We start from the raw sequence: 21,119 nt of genomic DNA, 5'->3' as shown, positions 1-21,119 counted from the left end.
ATCCACACAATATGTCATGACACTATTAGTCAACTCGCACATCACTAATGCCCAGGACAGCAACATTCCAGGAGATAGCGGATGAAAAAATAAATACATTTTTGGGGGGAGTGGCTTCATTATTTCAACATTTTGCATTGTTTGACGCGATTTCTCAAGAAACCGTGATTATTCTGATCAGGGAGAGAGAGAGGAGCTGATTCCTTCTTTCTCCCTGGTGCTATGGATACAGAGACCGTACAGGTGGAGCCACTGCCTGGCGTCTTTTTAGTCACGTGTGTCGATTCATAAGGAGTACTGGCTGGAGAAAGTGGTTACATTATACATTGCCAGGGAGTGATTTAGCGGAAGCAGAGGTGCCAACCCCGTGTTTTCTCGTTACACCGTGCCCGAATTAATAGGGAGATTAATGGAACGGATCATGTGAGGTATCTCGTTTTGATAAGAAACGTAGGAGGTAATAAAACATATTAACTTGAACGCGCAATGGCAAACCAATCGAGTCGGAAACACCAGATAAATGCATCTATTTTATGTGGACCGTATTGTAAGTCAGCTATGCAGTCATAGACTTATGTTATGCGAATGAGGCGAATTGTTATCGCTCGACATGTGTTAAACTGGATGTTTTTTTTTAAAGCTTATAGCCCAGTGAAAGAGGACATATAATATATATATATATAAAATATATATATCCATTCAGCCAGAAGAACACTAATGGACAAATATGTGACATGGAAATATAAACTTTATCCTTCATTTTTCATATAATTTGGACATCTGGACAATTGGCATAATGGGAAGTAACAAGGCGGAGACAACCAAACCGAATCTCTGAAGAAAAATAATTGTATTTGTTGAATATTCTCTTGAACATTCCACACACCGAAAGGATCGCGTGGCTGGAACAACTGTGTGTGTTGTGATGCTTTTTCTCTATCTTTTATCTATTGTCAGTTTAGATTTTTTGAGTAAGATTAGTGCGATTCTAGAATGGCTCGCTTCGAAGAGGAACTATCTAACCGGCGTGGAGGGGTCTGTCAAGCGGGCCCACCAAGAGGGGCAGGTAAGCCAGCAGGCCCCCCAAGCGGTCCTAGGGTGTACAAACAATCAATGGCCCAACGAGCCAGGACAATGGCCATTTACAACCCCATCCCTGTCAAGCAGAGCTGTCTTACTGTCAACCGTTCTCTATTCATCTTTAGTGAGGACTGTATCATACGGAAATATGCCAAAAAGATTACCGAATGGCCATATCCTTTTTTGCTTAAAACAACCTATTTCTGGTACCAGTACATTATTTGTTTATAAGCTTATCAATGGGATTTAATGTCAACGTGATTGTGCACAGGGGGCAAAGTTCTAGACTATAGGGCATGGTTTTAAGTGAATTTGTTGTAGGCTGTAATATGGCATGGAGGAACAACAGCTGTTGACTTTGTAATACAGTATAACCCATCTCAGTAGGCCTATATAGCCTATAACCACTCTCGGATGAGAGGACCCTACAATGGAGTAATTGGTGATACTGCTCAGCCGGATATTTTGACTGGATTTTGTGAAGCACCATACATTTATAAGTGATTAGGCCTACGCATTTTACGTTCTACTTTCCTAATGCAATCGATTCCGGTATATAGGCTAAGTAAACAAGCCTATGTGATAGTCTGCCCAGGGGACTATGCCATTGTTACATATCAAATAGCTGCGGCATCGCCCCATTTGTTTCTGGGACCAAGTCTCTCCTAGTGTTTTATATCACTAACCTACAGTAGCTACTGTGTACACGTTTCAGCACCAGCGCTCTCCAAGGTGCTAAACTTACCCACGCGCAAAATGCTGCTCAACAGTACATGGGAAAATAGCGGGAAGGCTGTTTATTAAACACAGACAGGCTATTTTGCGTGTGTGTCCTATCAAAGCAGTGATCCATAAGAATTATGTGCTGGTCGATTTCTCTCAAAGTCAAACATAGAATGATCATGTTTAGACACTAACTCCGGTGTAGGCCATTATTGGTAGGCATTGGAACAAAAATAGGGATAAACAAAAGCTTGGAAATTAGTTGTGTATGTAGTTTAGTTTACACAACCAATTTGATTTCATGGCAAAATTGATTAATATGGTCCTTTATGTCCCGTAAAATGCTCTGGCAGTGTTGACCACCTGTTGATATGAGATATGTTATATAATTTTCCAAATGAGGGTTATCAATATCCTCTACAGCTTGTCAAAACTGTGCATAGAGAAACAGTCACTATTTCATGAGATTTGATTAATTAGCCTTTTGAGGTATTGCAATTAATGTGGATACATTTGTTTTATGGTATCCATTACTTGCATAACTGCTTGGTTAACTCTGGTGCTGAGTAAACACTTCTCAGCCTTTAGCTTATCTGTGTATTTCCAAACCACTCTGCAGTATTTCTATTTTCTCCCTTGAGTTAGATTCTAGGGTCATGGGGCCATTATAGTAGCCCTAGACCAGTGAATGATGTCACATTGGCTGTTGATGTACTGTAGCCCATTGGCTGAGGTGAGGTGCTAGTCCTCTGTGCACCAATGTTTCCAGAGGAGAGATATAGCCTCCATAAACAACCATGCAATTACAGGAACAGCAGCAACTGACAAATCACTCCGTTTCTCTCAGTTACAGATGTATAGTGTTGCATTCTGAGATCCAGTCCAACTCAATTCAGTTTTGGTAGCTTATTACTGCACCCATTGTCATTATGCTTCAGTTCTTGTAAAATGTATGGTACTCTTCTGTTAAGCAGCTTTTGCATGTGGTAATTGCAGAATATTTCTGTCTTCTTCTAATGTATTGCAGATGGTAGGTATGCCTAACATTTATACAGTGTGTTTTTCTTAACCGTCTCACTCCATTTGAATACCTGATCCTGGCCACCATTATAGCCAACTGCATCGTCCTTGCCTTGGAGCAGCACCTACCAGCCAGCGACAAAACCCCCATGTCAGAGCGCCTGGTAAGCAACCATCACATGGGTTACATGTACCATACCAATATGATATCATATTTGGTTGATTATTGGTTAGCTGTACTCCTCTCGCCAAGGGAATGATAGGTGTCAGTCATTATATTCTCACATGCATGAATACTATCTACATACAGTACTAGTATTACAGAGTTGAATGAGACGTTGTGCATGTTACCCATGAAGGCAGCTGGGGTTTCTCACCAGTTGTGCTCAGTCAGGTCACCAGTATCACACAGAGCTGCCTTTGATTCCCTGTTCACAGCCACTTTAGGCTCCCTATTGAACTCTGTTGTTAAGTCGTGCCATTGAAAGGGTAAATGCTGTGAGCTCCTCTGTCCAATCAAATAGACTTAGCTGCTTGGGGCAGGCTGGTTGTTTTAAGAATTAAATGTCACTCCCTTCAGGGAAAGTGCCTCACCCTCTTATTGATCCACTCCACCAGATGGGCCAAGACTCTGTCAGATGTGACTCACTCTGTCATGATGTGAAGCCATCAAATTGCTTTTTAACTCACATTCAGTCCATAATTGTCAAATCATGTCCACAAAATCATATTCACAAACTAATGATGATGGATATCAATGGTTACAGTCTCACCCTCTTGTCTTAACAGGACGACACAGAGCCCTATTTTATTGCAATATTTTGTTTTGAAGCTGGCATTAAGATCATCGCCCTTGGTTTTGCGTTTCACAAAGGCTCCTATCTTCGGAATGGCTGGAATGTAATGGACTTTGTGGTGGTACTAACAGGGTGAGTACTGAGATAATGGATTATGCTAAATGTTCACAATGGCTTCAAACTGACAAACCTGATGCTCAGTGGATTAATGAGGAAGCACAATTTTAATGTGTGTAAGGTAATTTTACATTTCTAATGACATCACGCAGAACTGGAGACAGGGAATGACTGAATTTCTAACCCTGATTGGCTACATAATCCTGTTATTTTAGCCATAACTGTATGATTGGATATGAAGCAGTAAAATAACCTATGTGATTTCACATGTGTAGTTTCATGTTATCATATATTGTTTTACATGTGGTCACCTGTTATCACATTAACTTTACACATGATCACATGAAAATTAGTTTTTGGAAATTCATGTGGTTTTTCCATAAGGGAACTCTTGTCTAGAATAGATATTCAGGAAAACAATACAGGATGTTATAATGAACTATACCATAAATGGTATCTTTGCAAAAAAAAAACAATAGGGCCACAAGAACAGAAGTAGAAGTGGTAGCACTGAGAGAAGAGATTGAGTTTAAGAGCTAGTATGTCAATGCAGCAATAGGAGTGGAACTATGGGTGGCGGAGGAGTATGAGGTAACTACTGTAGGCCTTTACTGAGTAACCATGGGGGGGAAAGGATGGAGGGGTAATGACGAGGATACTGTTACGCTGGAGAGATTCCCAGGGGAGTTGCTAGCATCACTAAGGGGAGTCCTGGCTTTCTGTTCCTTAATAAAGGCTCTGAGATTTCTTTGGCCCATCTATTGGGGCTTACGTAAGTTTTGACATGTTGCAATAAACAGATTCTCTGGAAGGCCTGCTCCACCCACTGGAGGTAATGCTTAGTGTTCAAACCTTTTGTTCCAACTCAGTGCACATAGGGGGAAACAGCCAATTGCAATGTAATAAGCCCAATTCCTGAAATTGGTCTCGTTTCAGAGTAACATTCACACAAAGCCGTGTGTGAGAGAGGGCTGGAGAGAAAAAGGTAGCGTGCAGCTTATCTGTCGATACAGTGTGTCGTTAGGGTTATTGACAGCCTGTCGTTAGGGTTATTGACAGCCTGTCGTTAGGGTTATTGACAGCCTGTCGTTAGGGTTATTGACAGCCTGTCGTTAGGGTTATTGACAGCCTGTCGTTAGGGTTATTGACAGCGTGTCGTTAGGGTTATTGACAGCGTGTCGTTAGGGTTATTGACAGCGTGTCGTTAGGGTTATTGACAGCGTGTCGTTAGGGTTATTGACAGCGTGTCGTTAGGGTTATTGACAGCATGTCGTTAGGGTTATTGACAGCCTGTCGTTAGGGTTATTGACAGCCTGTCGTTAGGGTTATTGACAGCCTGTCGTTAGGGTTATTGACAGCCTGTCGTTAGGGTTATTGACAGCCTGTCGTTAGGGTTATTGACAGCCTGTCGTTAGGGTTATTGACAGCCTGTCGTTAGGGTTATTGACAGCCTGTCGTTAGGGTTATTGACAGCCTGTCGTTAGGGTTATTGACAGCATGTCGTTAGGGTTATTGACAGCGTGTCGTTAGGGTTATTGACAGCGTGTCGTTAGGGTTATTGACAGCCTGTCGTTAGGGTTATTGACAGCGTGTCGTTAGGGTTATTGACAGCCTGTCGTTAGGGTTATTGACAGCCTGTCGTTAGGGTTATTGACAGCATGTCGTTAGGGTTATTGACAGCCTGTCGTTAGGGTTATTGACAGCCTGTCGTTAGGGTTATTGACAGCATGTCGTTAGGGTTATTGACAGCCTGTCGTTAGGGTTATTGACAGCATGTCGTTAGGGTTATTGACAGCATGTCGTTAGGGTTATTGACAGCCTGTCGTTAGGGTTATTGACAGCCTGTCGTTAGGGTTATTGACAGCCTGTCGTTAGGGTTATTGACAGCGTGTCGTTAGGGTTATTGACAGCTTGTCATTAGGGTTATTGACAGCCTGTCGTTAGGGTTATTGACAGCGTGTCGTTAGGGTTATGGACAGCCTGTCGTTAGGGTTATTGACAGCCTGTCGTTAGGGTTATTGACAGCGTGTCGTTAGGGTTATTGACAGCTTGTCGTTAGGGTTATTGACAGCATGTCGTTAGGGTTATTGACAGTGTCACGTACTCTACTTGGACCTGTCACCATCACTGAACACACAGGGCATCATTCTGGCTGGCTACCTCACATATTCACTGCCACTACGTGGGGATAGGGCTGACTGGGGGGGATGGAGGGAGGGAGAGGGTAAGAGGGGAGGCAGAGCTGATTAAATTGGGACAGAGCAACCTGGCATGATAACCGTAATTGAAGGGCTGGGTGGTGGATGAAAGCCATTACAGGAGCAGTCTGGCTCTGTTATCAGTGCCATGCTACAGTGAGTGATTGACCCATGTTGTCAGTCTCTGATAGCGATTGGATCACTATGTGCTGCATGCACACCAAAGCACTGCCCGCTATCCCTTCAGTCAACTACAGGTTGCTACTAGCAGGAAATCAATCCCCATAGTAATGACTAACTCACTGATTATCAAGGAAACCCATTCTTTTTTTTTTGTGTGTGGGGGGGGGGGGTGGATCAGCTTTAATATTGCGAATAGATTGTACCTTCCATCAATGTAATTGTCTGCATCATTTAGGTTAGGACATGTCCTTTGTGCATGTGCAAGTAATTTTTCCAACAATTGTTTACAGACAGATTATTTCACTTATAATTCACTGAATCACAATTCCAGTGTGCCTGTAAACAGCTTGGAAAATTCCAGAAAATGACGTCATCGCTTTAGAAGCTTCTGATAGGCTAATTGACATCATTTGAGTCAATTGAGGTGCACCTGTGGATGTATTTCAAGGCCTACCTTCAAACGCAGTGCCTCTTTGCTTGATATCATGGGAAAATCATGTACAACGTTCATCTGTACAAACAATAGTATGCAAGTATAAACATCATGGGACCACGCAGCCGTCACACCGCTCAGGAAGGAGATGCGTTCTATCTCCTAGAGATTAACGTTCTTTGGTGCGAAAATTGCAAATCAATCCCAGAACAACAGCAACCTACCCTGTGAAGATGCTGGAGGAAACAGATACAAAAGTATCTATATCCACAGTAAAACGAGTCCTATATCGACATAACCTGAAAGGCCGCTTAGCAAGGAAGAAGCCACTGCTCAAAAACCATCATAATAAAGCCAGGCTACGGTTTGCAAATGCACATGGGGACAGAGATCGTACTTTTTGGAGAAATGTCCTCTGTTCTGATGAAACAAAAATAGAACTGTTTGGCCACAATGATCATTGTTATGTTTGGATGAAAAAAGGAGGAGGCTTGCAAGCCGAAGAACACCATCCCAACCGTGAAGCACGGGGGTGGCAGCATCATGTTGTGGGTGTGCTTTGCTGCAGGAGGGACTGCTGCACTTCACAAAATAGATGGCATCACGAGGCAGGAAAATTATGTGGATATATTGAAGACATCAGTCAGGAAATTAAAGCTTGGTCGCAAATGGGTCTTCCAAATGAACAATGACACCAAGCATACTTCCAAAGTTGTGGCAAAATGGCTTAAGGACAACAAAGTCAAGGTTTTGGAGTGGCCATCACAAAGCCTTGCAGTTTAAATGCACTGTCAATTTAGTGTATGTAAACTTCTGAACCACTGGAATTGTGATACAGTGAATTATAAGTGAAATAATCTGTCTGTTAACAATTGTTGGAATAATTATTTGTGTCATGCACAAAGTAGATGTCCTAGCCAATTTGCCAAAACTATAGTTTGTTAACAAGAAATCTGTGGAGTGGTTGAAAAACAATTTTTAATGACTCCAACCTAAGTGTATGTAAACGTCCGACTTCTACTGTATGTAATAAAGATGACCATTTATTTGACAAATGTTGGAATTGTTCTTCCACTCTGACATTGCATAGTATTTTATGTAGATTGTTGACAAAAAAAATTACATTAAATCCATTTTCATCCCACTTTGTGACAAAACAAAATGTGGAAAAAGTCAAGGGGAGTGAATACTTTTTTAAGGCACTGTGTCTACCTCTCTGTGCTCACACCCAGATCAATAGTGTATGGAAGAAAACACACAGGGGTTAGAATCACTTCAGCACTCTTCTTTATGACTGTGTGGATCAACGCAGCAGCAGTCTCTCTCTCGCTGTGTGTGTATGTGTGTGTGTGTGTGTGTGTGTGTGTGTGTGTGTGTGTGTGTGTGTGTGTGTGTGTGTGTGTGTGTCACTCTGTGTGTGTGTGTGTGTGTGTGTGTGTCTCGCTCTGGATGTTGAAGCAGAGTGCTCCCAACCCAGCTGTACTGTGATGCAACTCCGCCTGTCAGCCCAGAATTCTCCTTATTTAGTTTGAAGCTATCATTGTGTTCAAGTTGCCTCAGTTTTTTTGTTGTTGTTTTACGATCTTGTATTGTGGTTGTTCTACATTTCTGCCAATATTTTTTTTTTTTGCAGCAGTTGCACTTCCTGAACCAATCTCTTGGTTTCTCTATCCTCTATCCAATCTCTTGGTTTCTCTATCTATTTACAGTCCTTGCGGGGTATATTATGTTGCTGTTCAACTCTCAATGGACTTTTCCTTGTCAATACTGGTATACTTTTTTGGTTGAAGTTATTGGATTGACCATTGGGATGCTTTATGAACAGCTCTATCATGGCTGCAGTTGTGCAAAGGCTATCATAAATTGTCAGACGTTGTGGAAAACTTTCAGAGCAATATTTAAATCAAACTTATGTGCAGGTTTTCAGTGAAGTACTGTAATTTTCTGAGTATGTTCTTGCATGTAGTGTACAGATCACTTAACACAGTACATCCTAGATGTCTGAGAGACAGTGGATAAGCACTGTGAATAACCTGAATTGAACATTTGAGCGCGACGACTGTTATCTTGCTCAAAGACGTGAATGGTGATGACTGAGGTTTTAGAGAGAGAGAGAGAGAGAGGGAGCAGTGAGCTCTAGAGTTGATGAATGTGGGGTCTGTAGAGAGAGAGAGAGGGGGGGGGGGGGGGGGGGGGCAGTGAGCAGAAGAGCTGAGGCAGGTATTCCCAAACTGGGGTATGCGTACCCCCAGGGGTACACACATTGCCGACGGGGGTACACCAACTAAAAATATGATTCACATTTTTTTTTAAAGAAGACATACATACATACATACACACACACACACACACACACACACACACACACACACACACACACACACACACACACACACACACACACACACACACACACACATACATACATACAGTTGAAGTCGGAAGTTTACATACACCTTAGCCAAATACATTTAAACTCAGTTTTTCACAATTCCTGACATTTAATCCTAGTAAAAAATTCCCTGTCTTAGGTAAGTTAGGATAACCACTTTATTTTAGGAATGTAAAATGTCAGAATAATAGTAGAGAATTATTTATTTCAGATTTTATATGTTTCATCACGTACCTAGTGGGTCAGAAGTTTTCATACACTCAATTAGTATTTGGTAGCGTTGCCTTTAAATTGTTTTACTTGGGTCAAACGTTTCGGGTAGCCTTCTGCAAACTTCCCACAATAAGTTGGGTGAATTTTGGCCCATTCCTCCTGACAGAGTTGGTGTAACCGAGTCAGGTTTTGTAGGCCTCCTTGCTGTCACACACTTTTTCAGTTCTGCCCTCACATTTTCTATGGGATTGAGGTCAAGGCTTTGTGATGGCCACTCCAATACCTTGACTTTGATGTCCTTAAGCCATTTTGCCTCAACTTTGGAAGAATTCTTGGGGTCATTGTCCATTTGGAAGACCCATTTGCGACCAAGCTTTAACTTACTGATGGATGTCCTGAGATGTTGCTTCAATATATCCACATAATTTTCCTGCCTCATGATGCCATCTATTTTGTGAAGTGGACCAGTCCCTCCTGCAGCAAAGCACACCCACAACATGATGCTGCCACCCCTGTGCTTCACGGTTTGGATGGTGTTCTTCGGCTTGCAAGCATCCCCCTTTTTCCTCCAAACATAAGTCTGGTCATTATAGCTAAACAGTTCTATTTTTGTTTCATCAGACCAGAAGACATTTCTCCAAAAAGTATGATCTCTTTCCCCACGTGCAGTTGCAAACCGTAGTCTGGTTTTTTTATGGTGTTTTTTGAGCTGTGGCTTCTTCCTTGCTGAACGGCCTTTCAGGTTATGTCGATATAGGACTTGTTTTACTGTGGATATAGATACTTTTGTACCTGTTTCCTTCAGCATCTTCACAAGGTCATTTGCTGTTGTTCTGGGATTGATTTGCACTTTTTGCACCAAAGTATGTTAATCTCTAGAAGACAGAACACGTCTCCTCCCTGAGCGGTATGACGACTGTGTGGTCCCATACAGTTTATACTTGCATACTATTGTTTGTACAGATGAACGTGGTACTTTCAGGCGTTTGGAAATTGCTCCCAATGATGATTTATTTTTATTTTCCCATGGTGTCAAGCAAAGAGGCACTGAGTTTGAAGGTAGGCCTTGAAATACATCCACAGGTACACCTCCAATTGACTCAAATGATGTCAATTAGCCTATCAGAAGCGTCTAAAGCCATGACATAATTATCCAGGATGTTTAAAGGCACAGTCAACTTAGTGTAAGTATATAGTATATAGTATATACATATGAGATGAGTATGTAAACAAAGTGGCATAGTTTAAAGTGGCTAGTGATACATGTATTACATAAAGATGCAGTAGATGATATATAGAGTACAGTATATACGTATACATATGAGATAAATAATGTAGGGTATGTAAACATTATATTAAGTAGCATTGTTTAAGTGGCTAGTGATATATTTTACATCAATTCCCATCAATTCCCATTATTAAAGTGGCTGGAGTTGAGTCAGTGTGTTGGCAGCAGCCACTCAATGTTAGTGGTGGCTGTTTAACAGTCTGATGGCTTTGAGATAGAAGCTGTTTTTCAGTCTCTCGGTCCCAGCTTTGATGCACCTGTACTGACCTGGGTGAACAGGCAGTGGCTCGGGTGGTTGTTGTCCTTGATGATATTTTTGGCCTTCCTGTGACATCGGGTGATGTAAGTGTCCTGGAGGGCAGGTAGTTTGCCCCCGGTGATGCGTTGTGCAGACCTCACTACCCTCTGGAGAGCCTTACGGTTGAGGGCGGAGCAGTTGCCGTACCAGGCGGTGATACAGCCAGACAGGATGCTCTCGATTGTGCATCTGTAGAAGTTTGTGAGTGTTTTTGGTGACAAGCAAAATTTCTTCAGCCTCCTGAGATTGATTTCTTCACCACGCTGTCTGTGTGGGTGGACCATTTCTGTTTGTCTGTGATGTGTACGCCGAGGAACTTAAAACTTTCCACTTTCTCCACTACTGTCCTGTCAATGTGGATAGGGGGGTGCTCCCTCTGCTGTTTCCTGAAGTCCACGAGCATCTCCTTTGTTTTGTTGACGTTAAGTGTGAGGTTATTTTCTTGACACCACACTCCGAGGGCCCTAATCTCCTCCCCGTAGGCCGTCTTGTCGTTGTTGGTAATCAAGCCTACCACTGTAGTGTCATCTGCAAACTTGATGATTGAGTTGGAGACATCCATGGCCACGTAGTCATGGGTGAACAGGGAGTACAGGAGAGGGCTGAGAACGCACCCTAGTGGGGCCCCAGTGTTGAGGATCAGCGGGGTGGAGATGTTGTTACCTACCCTCACCACCTGGGGTGTCCCGTCAGAAAGTCCAGGACCCAGTTGCACAGGGCAGGGTCGAGACCCAGGGTTTCGAGCTTAATGACGAGTTTAGAGGGTACTATGGTGTTAAATGCTGAGCTGTAGTCGATTAACAGCATTCTTACATAGGTATTCCTCTTGTCCAGGTGGGTTAGGGCAGTGTGATTGCGATTGCGTCGTCTGTGAACCTGTTGGGGTGGTAAGCAAACTGGAGTGGGTCTAGGATGTCAGCTAAGGTGGAGGTGATATGATCCTTGAATAGTCTCTCAAAGCACTTCGTGATTACGGAAGTGAGTGCTACGGAGCGATAGTCGTTACCTTAGCTTTCTTGGAAACAGGAACAATGGTGGCCCTCTTGAAGCATGTGGGAACAGCAGACTGGGATAGGGATTGATTGAATATGTCCGTAAACACACCAGCCTGCGCATGCTCTGAGGACGCGGCTAGGGATGCCGTCTGGACCGGCAGCCTTGCGAGGGTTAACACGTTTAAATGTTTTACTCACGTTGCCTGTGGTGAAGGAGAGCCCGCAGGTTTTGGTAGCGGGCCGTGTCGGTGGCACTGTATTATCCTCAACGTGAGCAAAGAAGTTGTTTAGTTTGTCTGGGAGCAAGACATCGGGGTCCGTGACGGGGCTGGTTTTCTTTTTGTAGTCCGTGATTGACTGTAGACCCTGCCACATACCTCTCGTGTCTGAGTCGTTGAGTTGCGACTCTACTTTGTCTCTATACTGACGCTTAACTTGTTTGATTGCCTTGCGGAGGGAATAGGTTCACTGTTTGTATTCGGTCATGTTTCCGGTTGCCTTGCCCTGAGTAAAAGCAGTGGTTCTCGTTTTAAGTTTTGCGCGAATGCTGTCATCAATCCACTGTTTCTGGTTGGGGAAGGTTTTAATAGTTGCCATAGGTACAACTTCACCGATGCACTTGCTAATAAACTCGGTCACCAGATCAGCGTATACATCAATGTTCGACGCTATCCAGAACATATCCCAGTCCACGTGATCGAAGCAATCTTGAAGTGTGGAATCAGATTGGTCGGACCAGCGTTGAACAGACCTGAGCACGGGCGTTTCCCGTTTTGTTTCTGTCTATAGGCTGTGAGCAACAAAATGGAGTCGTGGTCAGATTTGCCAAAATGAGGGCGAGGGAGGGCTTTGTATGCATCGCGGACATTAGAGTAACAGTGATCCAGAATTTTGCCAGCCCGGGTCGCGCATTCGATATGCTGATAAAATTTAGGGAGCCTTGTTTTCAGATTAGCCTTGTTAAAATCCCCAGCTACAATAAATGCAGCCTCAGGATATGTGGTTTCCAGTTTACATAGAGTCCAATGAAGTTTTTTCAGGGCCGTCGATTATAAACGAAGAGAATTCTCTTGGTACATAATGCGGTCGGCATTTGATTGTAAGGAATTCTAGGTCAGGTGAACAAAAGGACTTGAGTTCCTGTATGTTCTTAAGATCACACCACGACTCGTTAATCATAAGGCATACACCCCCGCCCTTCTTCTTACCAGAGAGATGTTTGTTTCTGTCGGCGTGATGCGTGAAGAAACCAGGTGGCTGTACCGACTCTAACATATCCCGAGTGAGCCATGTTTCCGTGAAACAGAGAATGTTACAATCTCTGATGTTTCTCTGGAAGGCAACCCTTCCATTTTGTCTACCTTGTTGTCAAGAGACTGGACATTAACTCTCTCTCCAGAGTCTCCCCTCCTCTAAAATTCTAACAATAGGAACAGGTGTGGTTGCGGTTGTTCTACACTTCCCCACAGTGCAAGCAGTAGCAACAACAGATTCACTTCCAGATGTGTGATACATGTAAGGGTTTTGAATCATTGTGATGTTGTGCTGAGAATTGAGCAATATCACAAGCCTAGCAGGAGCTGCAGCTCTGAGGTAAGGCTTTTACTGGCATAGCTTGTTAGAAGTGAGAGGAGATGGGGATAGGAGATTGGGCCAAGTGCTGTTGTTCGGACTAATGCAGAATACGGGGCAGATATTCATCAAATGAACTGTGTGGTTGTAGTGTGTTCTAATCAGCCAGCCACTCTCAAAAGTAACAGCAATGGAACAAAGAGCTGAATTATTAATGGTGTTTCACTGTGTGGATGAATACGCCCAGTTAGTTGGGGTGTGTGTTTGATCCACTGTGAAAAGGTTTAGCATATGCTTTATAAACCATTGACTATTACAAAAAATATTATAACGGTATATTAAATGGCTGTAAATAAATGAAAGGCAGTGGGACTTCTTTTCTAGATTTGGGAGTAAGTAATTTGAGCCAGTTTTCTACAGCAGGTAAAAAAATCCTGCAGCGACAGGAAGTGTGAATTATTATGTAGATTATAATTAATGGACATTTTTGTATGGTTTGAAAATCAAGTCTGACATTTCAAAGTAGAAATTACAAACTTCAGAAGCCTTTTTTAAGCCTCAAATACACTACAAGTTTAAAATGTCCTGCAACAGGGTGATCAAACTAAGATCCTACATCTGTACCATCATAGCTACCTTCTTCAATACTTCTGCAATAGATGACTGCCCGGCTCAGTGAAGTGTCAAAAGGTTGTTGCGTCTTAACCCCACCAATCCTGACCCACCTTTCTCAGAGGCACTTTGCTCTTGTCCTCAGCTCAATGTGAAGGTGATGATGAAGCTCTTAACTTGATTTTGTTCTGCTGACTGCACTGGTGGCTTGCTGTGTGGAGTGTAGCGGTAAAGGACCTGGCTGAGACGGACTAGCTTTGTTCCAAGCATTGCATTAGGTGCCATTTATTAAAGTGGGTGTTATTTCAGGATACGAGCTATTACTCTCCAATGTCAATTGTGCAGTGACACCTATGAGCTATGTGGAATTGGATGCGTTATCATGCACTGTCCCCTTGCAGAGTGAACCCAGGTATAGCCCAGAGGTGCTATCTGTTACTCCTGTACTGCAGTGGCGTAGCGCAGTTTCGTGGGGCCACCTACAAGGACGGAGCAAGCCCCCCCCCCCCCCCTCCCCCCCTCCCATGGGGCAGAGACAATTGTGCAGTATTATAGGAAATCTCATGCTATTTTACACATTTTGCCACGAGGCTGAGAGAAAATGTTGCAGTTTTAGAGGTCAGGGATTCTTGAAAGAAAGGACAATCAACTTTTTTCTGCAAATACTGTATTTGTCTTAATATTACCAACATTTAAAATATATGTTTTTATAGACCAAACTATCAAACCATGTAAAGAAACAACCTCCTAATACATTTTCTTCTTCAGACAATGCATCTTCCTTCAGAAAATTCTTTAAAAAATGCAGACACCATAAAAGGGATTTAATATTTATAATTATTGTTGAACAAGTGTTTGAAGGCCTTGATTTTTTATTGTAAGATTAGATTGTTTAAATATGTAATACACATCTCCAAACTTATTTTTGTTTTGTTTTATAGCACTATTAAATATTCCAGGGCTAGTTTCTTTAGCATTTTGACGTTTTTCTAGATTTTCTAGAAAACAACATTTATAAAGCAAATATTATCCCTTACACGTAACCCAAACCGGCTGCACGCATGCGCCATCATGCTCCATAAATGTATTTTGTCCCTCCACACCAAACGCGATCACGACACGCAGGTTAAAATATCAAAACAAACTCTGAACCAATTGTATTAATTTGGGGACAGGTCGCATTAAAAGCATTAAACATTTATGGCAATCTAGCTTGCACTTGCTAGCTAATTTGTCCTATTTTAGCTAGCTGCTGTTGCTAGTTAATTTGTTCTGGGATACAAACATTGAGTTGTTATTTTACCTGGAATGCTTAATGTCCTCTACTCCACCAATTAATCCACACATAAAACGGTCACCCGAATCGTTTCTGGTCATCTCTCCTCCTTCCAGGCTTTTTCTTCTCTTGACTTTATATTGCTATTGGCAACTTTCATAAATTAGGTGCATTACCGCCACTGACCTATTTCGTCTTTAAGTCACCCACGTGGGTATAACCAATGAGGAGATGTCACGTGGGTACCTGCTTCTGTAAACCAATGAGGAGATGGGAGATGCAGGACTTGCAGCGCGATCTGCGTCAGAATTAGAACTGACTTCTATTTTATCCCTTGGCAACGCAGACGCTCATGCGACCAGTAGATTTCTACATTTATTTTGCAACGCTCGCGCACCTGACACGAGCGGTGTAGTCAGCCTGTTAGGTCTAGCACAGAAAACACTAATTGTTTAATGTTGCAGAACATTGATTAAAATATTTTTGGGGATATTGACAACAAAATATTGAGTTGACAAGCCACTGACAGAGTTGACAACAGATATATTTATGCCTCTAAAAATAAAAGTTCAATACAAACATTTGTAAAATATGGAAAATTATACATTTGAAAATCCCCAATAAAAACATAACCATTCTATCAGATCTTTCAGCACTCTGACGGAGTTGACATTAGACACACAAAAAATGTTCATTCAAGTGGTATACACAGTAGCAATTTTGGTTTTCCTCAGTTACTTTATGGCTCTAAAACCTAATTAAATGTAACACACAGTACCAGTCAAAAGTTTGGAGACACCAACTTATTCAAGGGTTTTTCTTAATTTGTTATATTTTCTACATTGTAGAATAGTAGTGATGACATCAAAACTATGAAATAACACATATTGAATCATGTAGTAACCCAAAAAGCTTTAAACAAAGTTTAGATTCTTCAAAGTAGCCACCCTTTGCCTTGATGATAACTTTGCACAGTCTTGGCATTCTCTCAACCAGCTTCATGAGGAATGCTTTTCCAACAGTCTTGAAAGAGTTCCCACATATGCTGAGCACTTGTTGGCTGCTTTTCCTTCAATCTGCAGTCCAACTCAACCCAAACCATCTCAATTGGGTTGAGGTTGGGTGATTGTGGAGGCCAGGTCATCTGATGCAGCACTCCATCCCTCTCCTTCTTGGTCTAATAGCCCTTACACAGCATGGAGGTGTGTTGGTTTATTTTCCTGTTGAAAAACAAATAATAGTCCCACTAAGCGCAAACCAGATGGGATGGCGTATCGCTGCAGAATGCTGTAGTAGCCATGCTGGTTAAGTGTGCCTTGAATTCAAAATAAACCACTGACAGTGTCACTAGCAAAGCACCACCACACCACCTCCTCCATGCTTCACGGTGGGAACCATACATGCAGAGATAATGCATTCACCTACTCTGCGTCTCACAAAGACATGGCAGTTGGAACCAAAATTTTCAAATGTGGACTCATCAGACCAAAGAACAGATTTCCACCGGTCGAATGTCCATTGCTCGTGTTTCTTACCCTAAGCAAGTCTCTTCTTCTCATGTACTTTAGTAGTGGTTTCTTTGCAGCAATTATACCATGAAGGCCTGATTCACAGTCTCCTCTGAACAGTTGACTTTGAGATGTGTCTGTTACTTGAACTCTGTGAAGCATTTATTTGGGCTGCAATCTGAGGTGCAGTTAACTCTAATGAACTTATCCTCAGCAGAGGTAACTCTGGGTCTTCCTTTCCTGTGGCGGTCCTCATGAGAGCCAGTTCCATTATAGTACTTGATGGTTTTGGCAACTGGATTGACCGACCTTCATGTGTGAAAGTAATGATGGACTGTCGTTTCTCTTTGCTTATTTGAGCTGTTCTTGCCATAATATGGACTTGGTCTTATACCAAATAGGGCTATCTTGTGTATACCACTACTACCTTGTCGCAACACATTTTTAATTTGTTTTATTTAACTAGGCAAGTCAGTTAAGAACAAATTCTTATTTACAATAACAGCCTACCAAACAGGTCTATCAAAGGTTGAGAACTTAACAGACCATGAGTGGTCTTGGCGCACTACAGTCGTGGTCAAAAGTTTGGAGAATGACACAAATATTAATTTTCATAAAGTCTGCTGCCTGTATGATGGCAATTTGCATATACTCCAGAATGTTATGAAGAGGGATCGGATGAATTGCAATTAATTGCAAAGTCCCTCTTTGCCATGCAAATTAACTGAATCCCCCAAAAACATTTCCACTGCATTTCAGCTCTGCCACAAAAGGACCAGCTGACATCATGTCAGTGATTCTCTCGTTAACACAGTTGTGAGTGTTGACGAGGACAAGGCTGGAGATCACTCTGTCTTGCTGATTGAGTTCGAATAACAGCCTGGAAGCTTCAAAAGGAGGGTGGTGCTTGGAATCATTGTTCTTCCTCTGTCAACCATGGTTATCTGCAAGGAAACACATGCCGTCATGTCGTCATCATTGCTTTGAACAAAAAGGGCTTCACAGGCAAGGATATTGCTGCCAGTAAGATTGCATCTAAATCAACCATTTATCATCAAGAACTTCAAGGAGAGCGGTTCAATTGTTGTGAAGGAGGCTTCAGGGCGCCCAAGAAAGGCCAGCAAGCGCCAGGACCGTCTCCTAAAGTTGATTCAGCTGCGGGATCGGGGCACCACCAGTACAGAGCTTGCTCAGGAATGGCAGCAGGCAGGTGTGAGTGCATCTGCACACACAGTGAGGCGAAGACTTTTGGAGGATGGCCTGGTGTCAAGAAGGGCAGCAAAGAAGCCACTTCTCTCCAGGAAAAACATCAGGGACAGACTGATATTCTGCAAAAGGTACAGGGATTGGACTGCTGAGGACTGGGGTAAAGTCATTTTCTCTGATGAATCCCCTTTCCGATTGTTTGGGGCATCTGGAAAAAAGCTTGTCCGGAGAAGACAAGGTGAGTGAGGGACCAAAGCGCAACGTACATATTCCTTTATTTCAGATGACGCTGACAAAAACAATAAACAATACAAAACGACTGTGAAGCTTAAGGGCTATAGTGCTACAAACAAAGACAACCTCCCACAAACACAGGTGGGAAAAAAGGGTACCTAAGTATGGTTTCCAATCAGAGACAATGATAGAGAGCTGTCCCTGATTGAGAACCATACCCGGCCAAACACAAAGAAATAGAAAACATAGAATGCCCACTCCAACTCACGCCCTGACCCAACCAAAACAGAGACATAAAAAGGATCTCTAAGGTCAGGGCGTGACAGTGAGCGCTACCATCAGTCCTGTGTCATGCCAACAGTAAAGCATCCTGAGACCATTCATGTGTGTGGTTGCTTCTCAGCCAAGGGAGTGGGCTCACTCACAATTTTGCCTTAGAACACAGCCATGAATAAAGAAGGGTACCAACACATCATCCGAGAGCAACTTCTCCCAACCATCCAGGAACAGTTTGGTGATGAACAATGCTTTTTCCAGCATGAAGGAGCACCTAAGTTTCTCGGGGAACAAAACATTGATATTTTGGGTCCATGGCAAGGAAGCTCCCCAAACCTTAATCCCATTGAGAACTTGTGTCAATCCTCAAGAGGCGGGTGGACAAACAAAACCCCACAAATTCTGACAAACTCCAAGCATTGATTATGCAAGAATGGGCTGCCATCAGTCAGGATGTGGCCCAGAAGTTAATTGACAGCATGCCAGGGTGGATTTCAGAGGTCTTAAAAAAGAAGGGTCAACACTGCAAATATTGACTCTTTGTATCAACTTCATATAATTGCCAGTAAAAGCCTTTGACTCTTATGACATGCTTGAACTTATACTTCAGTATTCCCTAGTAACATCTGACAAAAATATCTAAAGACAATGAAGCAGCAAACTTTGTGGAAATTAATATTTGTGTCATTCTCAAAATTTCACTTTCATTAAAAGATGTGGAACTACATGCACGCTGCGCCTTGGTCGATTTATGACAGGGAGTTTGAGGATAGCGAGCGTGACACCCTGCTCATTCCTGATTAATTGAGGATTTTAGACACATCTGACGGAGTTGACCAAATCTCTGGACACATCTTTTAGGATTCACAATTTTGAATCACAGAGGGCTATTGCAAGAAATTACTGTTGTAGTCGGAAGTTTACATACACTTAGGTTGGAGTCATTAAAACTTGTTTTTCAACCACTCCACACACTTCTTGTTAACAAACTATAGTTTTGGTAAGTCGGTTAGGACATCTACTTTGTGCATGACACAAGTAATTTTTCCAACAATTGTTAACAGACAGATTATTTCACTTATAATTCACTGTATCACAATTCCAGTGGGTCAGAAGTTTACATACACTAAGTTGACTGTGCCTTTAAACAGCTTGGAAAATTCCAGAAAATGATGTCATGACTGTAGAAGTTTCTGATAGGCTAATTGACATAATTTGGGTCAATTGGAGGTGTACCTATGGATGGATTTCAAGGCCAACCTTCAAACTCAGTGCCTCTTTGCTTGACATCATGGGAAAATCAAAATAAATCAGTAAATTGTAGACCTCCACAAGTCTGGTTCATCCTTAGGAGCAATTTCCAAACACCTGAAGGTACCATGTTCATCTGTACAAACAATAGTGCGCAAGTATAAACAGCATGGGGCTACGCAGCCGTCACACCGCTCAGGAAGAAGACGCGATCTGTCTCCTAGAGATGGCCGTACTTTGGTGCCTATGTGCAACTCAATCTCAGAACAACAGCAAAGGACCTTGTGAAGAGGCTGGAGGAAACAGGTATACAAGTATCTATATCCACAGTAAAATGAGTCCTATATCGACATAACCTGAAACGCTGCTCAGCAAGGAAGAAGCCACTGCTCCAAAACTGCCATAAAAAAGCCAGACTACGGTTTGCAACAGCACATGGGGACAAAGATTGTGCTGTCGTGTCTTTATTATCATTAAATTGAAGACTTAGTTTTTATCAAAGATTCTCTGTAATTAGTATTACGCGATCAAACTGATTAATCATGTAACTGTAATTATCTAGGAAGTCGGGGCACCAAGGAAAATATTCAGATTATAAAGTTATCATTTCCTAAAATAACTTTTCAGATATTTTCATATCTGATCCATAGTCTTCTGATTAATGAATTATTTACTTTACCTCTCGTTAGTCTCATTCCAAATGTTGTAAATTGTTGGTTATCTGCACGAACCCAGTCTTCACTATGAGTCATCCATACATAAATTGTCTTAAATCATTTATTTACTAACTAAGTAATTCACAGAAATGCATAAACAAACAAACAAAGTCAATATGGTTACAAGAAATGATAGGGGAATGTGCCCTAGTGGGCTAAACCGGCATCGCGGCTTGGTGGACAAAACGGGGATTGGGGGTCAGCTGAGAAGTCACTACAGAGTTGATCATTATAACAATTGAAATGCTAATCCTTTGCACATGAACGCTCACTCATTTGGGAACAATTGCAATCAATATATATATTTACGCTCAGTGTGTCGTCTTGATCGCTGGTGAAAAGTGTATTTATTTTGTAGAATTGTCCGTCTCTCTCCCTCTCCCTCTCTGTTGTGGTTAGAGTAGATTGTTCAGAGTGACATTCATTCATTTGTTATAGATGGATGTTTCGGAGGTTGTTGTTCTTCACGTTCAATGATACCGAATTCCTAGCTGCAGACTAGTAATTAATCTTATTCTGTCGGCATCGATAGTCTAAGAGTTTAACCATGTGGTATGGTTAAAAGATTCAGCAATGGTCTGCAACCTTTGTACTCCTGTGATTGAGAGAAACATGGTCTACTTGAGAATTTCTCGAAGTTGGGTTTTATTCGGAATTGCAGAAAAGGGGCTGTCCCAGGATGCCTGGCCCTAACTGGGCTCAGGGGCGGTCCTCTGATTTAGTTCAACTCA

General features: G+C 42.2%; 1 protein-coding gene across 1 annotated transcript in view; it reads left to right on the top strand.

The window, feature by feature from the left end:
- The first annotated feature begins 250 nt into the window (after positions 1-250).
- cacna1ba (calcium channel, voltage-dependent, N type, alpha 1B subunit, a) overlaps positions 251-21,119 on the top strand; it is a 189,838-nt gene continuing 168,969 nt past the window's right edge. The window contains exons 1-3 of the mRNA XM_036979605.1: positions 251-1,253; positions 2,882-2,987; positions 3,613-3,752. Of these exons, the coding sequence (XP_036835500.1) occupies positions 994-1,253; positions 2,882-2,987; positions 3,613-3,752 (506 nt within the window). The 5' untranslated portion in view covers positions 251-993. The remainder of the gene's footprint in view (positions 1,254-2,881; positions 2,988-3,612; positions 3,753-21,119) is intronic.

The sequence above is a fragment of the Oncorhynchus mykiss genome, chromosome 6, assembly GCF_013265735.2.
Source record: "Oncorhynchus mykiss isolate Arlee chromosome 6, USDA_OmykA_1.1, whole genome shotgun sequence".
NCBI lineage: Eukaryota > Metazoa > Chordata > Actinopteri > Salmoniformes > Salmonidae > Oncorhynchus > Oncorhynchus mykiss.
The sequence above is the reverse complement of the archived record's forward strand: the minus strand, read 5'-3'. Positions and strand labels throughout refer to the sequence as shown.